The 10778-nt window shown below is 42.1% G+C and overlaps 1 protein-coding gene across 1 annotated transcript in view; it reads left to right on the plus strand.

Moving 5' to 3' along the window:
* rpa2 (replication protein A2) overlaps positions 1-10519 on the plus strand; it is a 38097-nt gene extending 27578 nt beyond the window's left edge. Inside the window, exons 7-9 of the mRNA XM_060847372.1 lie at positions 3897-4010; positions 10046-10140; positions 10221-10519. Coding sequence (XP_060703355.1) covers positions 3897-4010; positions 10046-10140; positions 10221-10305 — 294 coding nt within the window. The 3' untranslated portion in view covers positions 10306-10519. The remainder of the gene's footprint in view (positions 1-3896; positions 4011-10045; positions 10141-10220) is intronic.
* The last annotated feature ends 259 nt before the right edge of the window (positions 10520-10778 follow it).

Here is a 10778-nt window from a genome sequence, read left to right on the forward strand (position 1 = left end):
TCAGGCCCCGGGGACTTATCAACCTTCAGACCTAACAGTCTCTCCAACACCAAATCCTGGCAAATACAGATTCCCTTAAGTTCAGGTCCTTCAGTCACTGTTACCTCAGGGAGATTGCTTGTGGCTTCCCCATTGAATACAGATCTGAGGTACCCATTTAATTCTTCTGCCATTTCTTTGTTCCCTGTAATATATTCCCCTGTTTCTGTCTTCAAGGGCCCAATTTTAGTCCTAACCATTTTTTTGCCTTGCACATACTTGAAAAAGCTTTTACTATCCTCCTTTATATTATTGGCCAGTTTTCCTTCGTACCTCATTTTTCCTCTGCATATTTCCTTCTTAGTAATCCTCTGTTGTTCTTTAAAAGCTTCCCAGTCCTCTGTTTTCCCACTTATCTTTGCTATGTTATACTTTTTCTCTTTTAACTTTATATGTTTCTTAACTTCCCTCGTTAGCCACGGCCACCCATGCCGCCTCCTGGGATCTTTCTTCCTTTTAGGAATGAACTGATCCTGCAACTTCTGCATTATACACAGAAATATCCGCCATTGTTCCACCATGGTCCTCCCTGCTAAAGTATTGCACCATTGAACTTTGGCCAGCTCCTCCCTCATATCTCCATAGTTCCCTTTATTCAACAGAAGTACTGTCACTTCCGACTGTACCCTCTCCCTCTCAAATTGCAGATTGAAGCTTATTGTATTAAGGTCACTACTTCCCAATGGCTCCTTCACTTCGAGGTCTCTGACCAATTCTGGTTCATTACACAATATTAGATCCAGAATTGCCTTCTCCCTGGTCGGCTCCAGCACCAGCTGCTCTAAGAATCCATCTGAGGCACTCCACAAAGTCTCTTTCTTGAGGTCCAATACCATCCTGATTCTCCCAGTCTACCTGCATGTTAAAATCCCCCATAACAACTGTAGTAACATCTTTACCACCGGCCAATTTCAGCTCCTGATTCAACTTACATCCGACATCCGGACTACTGTTTGGGGGCCTGTAGACGACTCCCAAGAGGGTCTTTTTACCCTTAGTATTTCGCAGCTCTAACCACACTGACTCTACATCCCCTGACTCTAGGTCCCCCCGGCACAAGGGACTGAATATCCTCCCTTACCAATAAGGCCACTCCACCCCCTCTGCCCGTCAGTCTGTCCTTACGATAGCACGTGTAGCCTTGAATATTCATTTCCCAGGCCCTGTCCACTTGAAGCCACGTCTCAGTTATCCCCACAATATCGTATCTGCCAACTTTCAAAAGAGCCTCAAGCTCATCCATCTTATTTCTAATGTTTCGTGCGTTCATATACAGTTTTTTAATTTGTTACAGTTCACCCTTCCCATCAACCCCTATTCTACTCAACCTTGCAGCATGATCCCTTTCCGAGTTTTCTGCCTCATTGATACAGTTGTCTTTCTTGACTTCTCTTGTTCTAACTTTCCCTTCATTTTCCTTTTTATACATCCAGTTTGTCCCCTCCCCCCGCTACTTAGTTTAAATGTAGCGGTGTTGCAGTAGAAAACCTGCCTGCCAGAATGCTTGTCCCTAACCTATTAAGGTGCAAACCATCTCTCTTGTAGAATTTATGTTTGCCACAAAATGTATCCCAGTGATTCAAGAACTTAAATCCTTGCTTCCTGCACCAGTTCCCCAACCACACGTTAAAGTCCATTATCTTCCTGTTTCTGGCCTCACCAGCCCGAGGAACTGGAAGCAAACCAGAGATAACCACCTTGGACATCCTGCTTTTCAGCCTTCTTCCTAGTTCTCCAAAGTCCCGCTGTAGTATGTGCCTCCTCTTGTTCCCAACATCATTTGTGCCGACATGTACCACCACTTCTGGCTCTTCACCCTCGTCCTAGAGGGTTTCCTGCACTCTGTCCGCAATGTTTTCACCCTGGCACCAGGAAGACAACACACCATCCTTAAATCCCGTCTGCTGCCACAAAAACCCCAGTCAGTTCCTCTCATGATGGAGTCCCCTATTACCACGGCTCTGTGTGATGTCCGACTCTTCCGCTCTGCCTCTGCACCAACTTTTGATTGACAGACCTGGTCGCCTCGCAGACTGGCGGTGTCATCAGTCTCCATTGTTCCCAAAAGCTTCAACTTGTTCCTGACAGGTATTTCTCCCGGGGTCTCTTGCACCTGTCTCCTCTCTGCCTTCCTCATCGTCCGCTCTCTTCTGGCATGATTGGTGTAATAACCTCGCTGAACGTCTTGTCCAGAAAGATCTCGTTCTCTCGGATGAGCCTAAGGTTCTTTCATCGGATGAGTTCTTTCATCAGCACTGCAATATGCTCGGTCAATAGCTGAATGTGCACACACTTTCCGCACATGTACGAGCCAGACACAGTCGTTGACCTCCCACATCAAGCATGTAGTGCACTGAACCAGCTGGGCAGTCATGTCTTCAAGTAAAAAATGAGGTCTGCAGATGCTGGAGATCACAGCTGCAAATGTGTTGCTGGTCAAAGCACAGCAGGCCAGGCAGCATCTCAGGAATAGAGAATTCTTCTGCAGATGCTGCCTGGCCTGCTGTGCTTTGACCAGCAACACATTTGCAGTCATGTCTTCACCCTCTTCAACTGTGGTGTAATCACTTCACTCAACCTCCTTTTCAAAGACTCCTGAGCTGAAGCCTCACTCTTTGATTAAAAACTTCCTTAGACCCTCGTTTTGTAACAAGCCAGTGGACTCTTAATTTAGGTTAGAGGAGGAGGGAGGGAGGGGCACCCTACTTTGTAGGACCTGGGGTTTAGAACACACCCACTCTAATAGTAATCACTCACCTTCCCGACCGGCTTTGCGCTCCGCCTGAACTTCCGCCCAGCTCCCGCTGCTCTCTGCTGCGAAAAGGCAGCAGCAGCTTTGCTAGCAGCTTCCAAAACATGTGAATGACAAATCAAATCAGTATCTTCGGGTGAAGTGGAGATCATTGGAAGAGCCGCGGCATGGACATAAGCAAAAGCTAATTGGTCATAAGTTGCTCACTCTTGAGCTTCATTGTTTCTCAATTTTCACAGCCGTTAAAATTAAAGGAATTTTCAGTTCAACCAAGATTAAAACTTTACACCACTTACCTAGGAAAAGTCGTCATTAATCTAATGAAGCAGTACAGAGGAACTTCGGTTATCCGAATATCAATTGTCCAAAGGAGATCTCGAGGTTGTGATAGAAACATTGCATCAGAGATATTTCAATCCTCAGTCTTTTGGTTCTGATGATTAAAAATGATCTCAGCTCACTGAAATTCTGCCGAGAACAGTCTTAGACATTGATGGGAGTCCGGGCACCATCTCCAAATGACTGACCTCCTGCCCACTCTCTTTCCCTGTACTTTCCCTGGAGTTCTACATAGGGGTGAACCCTGCCCCTACCCCCCCCAGATATTCTTTCTAACATTGTCCTGAACAGGGCAGTGGTGAAACTTGTCAAAAGTTGTCTGTCTGTATATGCACGTGCTATTTGGAGACTTAACCCACAAAGGCAGCAGCAGTCTTACTGTCGGTGTCCACACCGGCTGCCCCAGAGAGGGAGGTGGTTGGCGGGGATGCGGACAGAGTTCAGACAGTAGGTGCGGAGCTGGTGCTGGATGGGTTGGCAGGAGGGCGGTGCTGGATGGCTTTGGGTGCGGTGGGGGGCCGTGCTGGATGGGGTTGGGGAGCAGTTGGGGGCCACTGTTGGGCAGGGGCTCGTGCGCGTTGTGATGCAGTCTCCTCTCCTGAATGGGGAGCAGACTTAACAGAAAACCCTGAGTCCCAGAGGAGAGGCATTGAATCGATCTAACAGAATAATGAATTATCCGAACGAAATAGTGCCCACCCATCTCGTTCAGATAATCGAGGTTCCTCTGTATTCTGGAGTTTCACTTCTATAATTTCTTCTTCAGCTTGTACCTGGAGGATCTCTAGCTTTGCACACCCCAATGCGAAATGAAGGGACAATGGGATTATATGGTGGTAATGATGCATTGATGAATGGACTAACAAGTCAACAAAGTCAGGTAAAACACACTGGGAAAGAATTGTGCAATTGTCTTATCTGAAGTTTATTATATGGGGTTAAGAGAAAAGCAGTAGTTATCTCTCTAATTGCAATGTTAAGTTAGTAGAATGGATTCTACTTTTGACACTTTTTCGTTCAAACATAATTCTATTTAGTATGCTGGTTTGATTCGAGGGATGGGATATGATATGTTAATTGACACAAATTGAATTTAAATTTTGCTAATGATCCTTATAGCAAAGGTCCCCTATTATTGATGTCAGTCTTGAGCCATTTGGATTTTTTCCTCATGATATCAAGAAATGATTGAGGACACTAGATACTGCAAAGGTTTTGGACCCAGATTACATTCCTCCCGCAACAGTTTTTCTTCAGAATTTGGTTCACCCCGAACCAAACTGTTCCAACACACCTACACTGACAATTGACCCAACAACATGGAAAATTACCCAGCTATGTCCTGTATGCACAAAGCAGGGTAAATCCACCCTGGGCAACTACCACCCATCAGTTTACTGGAGATCATCAGTAATGGAAAGTGTTATCAGCAGTGCTGTCAGCAGCACCTGTTAAGTAATGCCAAATTTGGTTTCTGCCAGGACCTCAGTATAGCCTTGGTGCAAAAGAGCTGAATTCCAAAAGTAAAGTGAAAGTCACAACCCTTGCTATCAAAGCTGCGTATGACAGTGTGACAACAAGGCCTCTAACAAAACTGGAATAAATGTGGACCTAGGGGTGAAGGAGAGTTCTCTGATAGTTGGAGTCATATCTGGCATATGGGAAGATGGAGGTTGTTGGAGGTCAGTCATTTCAGCTCAAAGACATCTCTATAGGAATTCCTCAGGCTAATGTCCTTGATCCAACCATCAGCTGCTTTATCAAGGAACTTCCTTCCATGATGAGGTCGGAAGTGGAGATGTTTATTGATTGTACAAAGGGCAACACTGTGGCAAGTAATGCTTGCGCCACCCAGTACTAGGCAATTACCATTCCAGTGAGAGAAGATATGACAACTGCCCTTGATTTTTAATGGTGTGACTATCATTGAATTGACCACTAGCAATACTTGGGGATACCATTGACCAGAAACTGCACTGCCAGGCTACAAGAGCTAGTATGTTGCTACAAGTAATTCCTCTGAATCCTCAGCTTTTACACTATTGACAAGACAGAAGTCAGGAGTGTAATGGAATACTCCCCACTTGACTGGGTGAGTGCAGCTTCAACAACACTTGAAACCTGACACCATCCAGGTCATAGAGGTACACAGCACAGATATCAGGCCCTGCAGCCCAACTTGTCCGTGCCAACCAAGTTTCCTCTATTTCATTGGTCTCATTTGCCAGGGTAAAGTAGCCCACTTGATTGGCACCACACCTTCAAACGTCCACTCCCTCTACCACTGACATTCAGTAGCATGTGCGCTATCTGCAAGATGCACTGCAAACATTCACTGAAGATCCTTAGCACTTTCCAAGACTACAACCATCTGGCTAGATGGGAGTACCAGGTACATGAGGATGCCATCTGTAAGTTCCATCCAAGCCCCACACACCACCCAGACTTGGAAATATATCCCCTTTCTTTCAATCATAGAGATGTACAGCACGAAACAGACCCTTTGGTCCAACACATCCATACCGAACAGAGATCTTAAACTAAGCTAGTCCCATTTGCCAGCACTTGGCCCATATCCATCTAAACCCTTCCTATTCATATACCCATCCAGATACCTTTTTAAATGTTGTAATTGTACCAGTCACCACCACTTCTCTGGCAGCTCATTCCATACGTGCACCATGCTCTGTCAAAATGTTGCCCTTTAAGTCCCTTTTATATCTTTCCCCTCTATGCTTCCAATTCTGGACTATTTCCACCCACCCCCACCAAACCCAGGGGAAAAAGACCGTCTCTATTTATCCTATCCATGCTCCCCATGATTTTATAAACCTCTGCAAGGTCACCCCTCAGCCTGTGACTTTCCAGAGAAAACAGCCCCAGTCTATTCAGCCTCTTCCTGTAACTCATCCTCCAACCCTGACAATATCCTTGTAAATCTTTTCTGAACCCTTTCAAGTTTCACAATATCCTTCCAGTAGGTGGGATTGTGCGCAATATTCTAAAAATGGCATTACCAATGACCTGTACTGTAACATGACCTCCCAACTCCTGTACTCAATGATTGATCAATAAGGGAAAGCACACAAAACAACTTCTTCCCTATTATTTATATTGCTATCCTTATTTCATCAAAATGAATCTCCACCCACTGGTCTTTGATAAATGTAGTTTGTCACCATTCTCCACAGTCTTCTAAATTTCTGCGTGTCGTGTTAATTGCAAACATTAAAATTTATTGCCAAAATTCATCCAGGCCATTAGCAGATATTAAAAAGAGCAACTGTACAAAAATAAAGTACTGCAGATGCTGAAATATTATCATGAATATTCAACCGATCTGGCAGCAACCACAGATGGAGAAAGTTATTGTTTCAGATCTGCGACTTTGATCAAATGTGCTACATGGTCATTAATGGTAGTCATTTATGAACCTTTTGAAAATTTAAATTACTGGGTCAAAATCTTGAATTCCTTTCCTAAGGAGGTTGTGGTCTACCTACAACACATGATTTGCAGCAGTTTGAGGTCAGCTCACCACCTTCTCAAGGGCAAGCCAGGATGAGCAATAAATGCTGGCCCAGCCAATGATGCTTACATTCTGCAAGTGGATACAGTTAGGTCATATGGAATCTAAGAAGAGATAACCAACTGGATACAAAATTGGCTTGATGGTCAGAGACGGAGGATGGTGGAAGAGGTTTATTTTTCAGATTGGAGAGCTGTAACCAGCAGTGTGCTGCAAGGATTGGCGCTGGGTTTACTACTGATCATATGAATATGATTTTGGATGAGAATATCAGGTATGATTTGAGTTTGTGAACAATCCAAAATTGGTGGTATAGTGGACAGTGAAGAAGGTTATCCAAGAGTACAATGGGATCTTGATCAGCTCTGTCACTGCCGAGGAATGGCAGATGGAATTTAATTCAGATAAATGTGAGGTATTACATTTTGGTAAGTGAACTAGGACATAACTTAGAGTTATTGGAAGGACCTTGGGAATTCTCTCAAATAGAGATGTAAAAGTGCAGGTTCAGAAAGTGGTGTTCTGGATAGACAGGGTAAAGAAGATAGTTTTTAGCATGCTTGCCTTCATTTGATCAGAGCATTGCGTATAGGAGTTGGAATGTCATGCTACAGCTGTACAAAATATTGGTAAGGTCACATTTGGAGTATTGCATGCAATCCTAGTCACTCTGCTGTAGGAGGGATATTAATAAATTGGGAAGGGTGTAAAAAAGATTTACAAGGATTTTGCTGAGACCGGAAGGTTTGAGTTAACAAGTAGAGGCTTGGGACTTTCCTTGCTGAAGCATATGCGGCTGAGGGGTGGTCTTAATGACAGTTTATAAAATTGGGGGGTATTGATATGGCAAATAGCTGTGGTCTTTTTCCCAGGGTAGGAGAGTGCAGAACTAGACGACATAGATTTAAGGTGAGAGCAGAAAGATTCAAAAGATACCTGAGTGGCAACTTCCACACAGTATGGTGGGTGGATGGTAACCAGCTACTGGAGGAAATGGTAGAGGTGGGTACAGTTAGAACATTAAGACATTTGAACAGGTAAATGGATAGGAAATGTTTAAAGGGATATGGGCTAAATGCTGCCAAAAGGGACCAGTGAAGTTAAGAAAATTTCTTTGTCACAGACAAGTTGGGCTGAAGGGTCTTATTTTTGTGTTGTGTACATCTATGATTAAGTGAATTAAAAATGTGAACTCAGATAGCCGTGGACAATGTCAACCCAGTTCGTGGTGGACTCCATTGTTTGAAGGGAATTCTCATTAAAGGAGGAACCTATTGTCACAATAATTGCCAGTGTGATCAGTCAATATGATTGTTGTAGTGATTATAGTCACGAGTGAGTGCTTTACCATTTATCTTCAGTTTAGTCCAGGATTTCACATAAGCCCCTTTTCCTTATTTTGAAATGATTCAAATTTTAAACCTCCTTTCATAGCTTGACTATATATTTTTAATGCTATTAAATCCCAAAGACCCAGTTGAGGTGACACGGAAAAGCTTTGTACTGCATCAAATCTTATACAAAAGTGCCCGATATTGTGGGGGCTAAAAAGGGCAATAGTTTGTTTTATGGGAAGCTTTGTAAAAGGTAGAAGCAAACTTTATCATTTGAAAATTGAAATTGCCGACTTATTGTCTGGTAATACAGAACATGAGTATTATGGAGGATGGGAGTGTTGGGAGAAGACATTTTAAGAAAATATTTCAACTGTACTTAGGACAAATCATAAACTGGTATTCTTAAATGTAAAAGCAGCATTTCTTTGTTTGCTATTAGAATCATAGTCCTATATCATGCAGGTGGACACTTTGGTCCAACCAGTCCATGCTAACCATGTTCCCAAACTAAACTAGTCCCACTTGCCGGTACGTGACCCATATTCCATCAAACCTTTCCTATTCGTGAAGTTATTAAAATGTTGTTTAAACATTGTAATTATACCTGCATTCACCACTTTCTCTGGCAATTCAGTCCACGCAAGCCACTGTTTCTAAAACAAAAAGGTTGCCCCTCTTTTCTTTTTAAATCTTTCTCCCCTTATCTTTTTTTTTAAAAAAGCCCCCTAGTTTTGAACTCTCCTGCCCTATTGAAAACATCATTGACATTCACCTTATCTATGTCCCTCATTTTATAAATCTCAATAAGGTCATTGCTAAACTCCTATGTTGCAATGAAAAAAGTGTCCCATTCTTTAGTCTATTTCTATACTTCAAGCCCTCCATTCCTGACAGCATCCTGGTAAACCTTTTCTGAAAGCACGGTTTGTGGTAGTTGCTGGATGACCAACATGTATTGCCCATCCTGTCCACCCTTGACAAAGTGGTGGTCAGTGCCATCTTGTAACTGCTGAGATTAATTTGTGTTGGTATCCCCAGAATCCTGTTATGGAAGGAGTTCCAAAATCTTCACCCAGTGACACTGAACCCAACTAATGATGCTAAATTATCAGCATTATTCTTTACACACACAAATTATCAAGCAAATAACTATCCAATTGATAATGGATATTATTTCAAGTTCTACTAGTGTAATCTGGTTGGGTGTACACAGTCAGTACTTTGCCTATTGCAATAGCCAAAGGGATATGGTATCTCTTGAGATCCACCACTCTTTGGGGCTTTGACAAACCTGGCATCACATCTGCACTAAAATTCATACACCAGGTTACTCATCTGGATGGTAAGTAGGATATCTTTTTATCTGAACATTCCATTTGTTGTGTGCATAATTTGTGCTGGTACTGAGTAACTAAATGAAGCAGCTCGTTTCACCTGTAGTCCGCACGTGTGAGATACCTTGCGCTTCTAAAATAATTTCAAGTAATCTGGGCATGTTTCATGACTAAATGTGAGATTGTCTTGGAGCTGTTTGTGAGTTTGTGTGGTCATGTAATAAGACATTCTCTGATCAGGGCATTCGCGCTATCCTGAAGCATGGCCTTGATATGCCTGACTTAATGCTTATGTAATGAACAAATATTGTGCCCCCTATTTACGAAGTTGGTGATAAGCCTTATCTTCTAATATACTATAAAGTCTATACTAACTGGCAAAGCTAAGTTTGTGATACAGTGGTAGAGAACCCAGTGGCCAATTTCTCAACCAGGCTATTTAAAAAAAAAGATAATTTGACTATCCTTTCAAATGTGTGGAGTCCATTTTATGAAGTTTAAACTAAGTCTGGCAGTTAATCACCAATCATTGCTAACCGTGTGTTCCACATGGCATTGTTTCCAAGTTCACTTGCCAAACAATCAGCCCTCTTATTATGCATTATAAAGTGTAGTTTCCCCTTAAATTGCTAGCTGAAACTTAACAAAATGTCTTGTCTTTGTCAGAATAACTAACTTTTTGTTTATGATACCTAAAACAAAGCGTTCCTTTCAGGTATTGAATTTGATTCGCAACTGTCGAGAACAGGAAGGCATGAGCATTGACTACATGAGGAAAACATTGAAGAACATGAACATCGTTGCAATCAAGTTAGTGTTACTTTCAGCTGGCTATCGCGTGTTAAATTAAATAATCAAAGTCTTACGATTACAATTTTCTTTCCATATAGGCAAGCAGTAGAATTTCTGAGCAATGAAGGGCACATCTATTCTACAGTGGATGAGGATCATTTCAGGTCAACAGATGCTGAATAATTGAGTAATAAAATGATGTGATAAAATTCTGAATCATTCTACAACCTGCAGAATCTATCATCGAGTAGTAAAATGTAAATAACCTATTATAACATGAAGAGATGAGTGCCTCTATGTTCTACTTGGATTTTCACAAACTTCCGCATTTTTGGTTTTGTAAATTTGCACTTTTTTTGTATCATGATCAAAAATAAACTCTTTGATCTTAATAGTTTCCTCTATGCTGCTGAAGTGTGGAAGCTCTCTCTTGCGCGCGCTCTCTCTATCTCTGTGAATAGAGGGAATGATACTAATATTTGAATTAACTTTGAAATCTTGACTAAACTGGCATAATACAGAAGAATAATTACTTGTAAATTGTCATGATGTCAAGTGTAATAAACTTGGGATTTTGTTAAACTTCTATAAAATCCAAATAGTGCAGTGGATTGATTTTAAGACATTGTTTTCTGAGTAAGTTCTTGAATTGTTGA

This window comes from Hemiscyllium ocellatum, chromosome 30 (assembly GCF_020745735.1).
Source record: "Hemiscyllium ocellatum isolate sHemOce1 chromosome 30, sHemOce1.pat.X.cur, whole genome shotgun sequence".
In the NCBI taxonomy this organism is placed as follows: Eukaryota; Metazoa; Chordata; class Chondrichthyes; order Orectolobiformes; family Hemiscylliidae; genus Hemiscyllium; species Hemiscyllium ocellatum.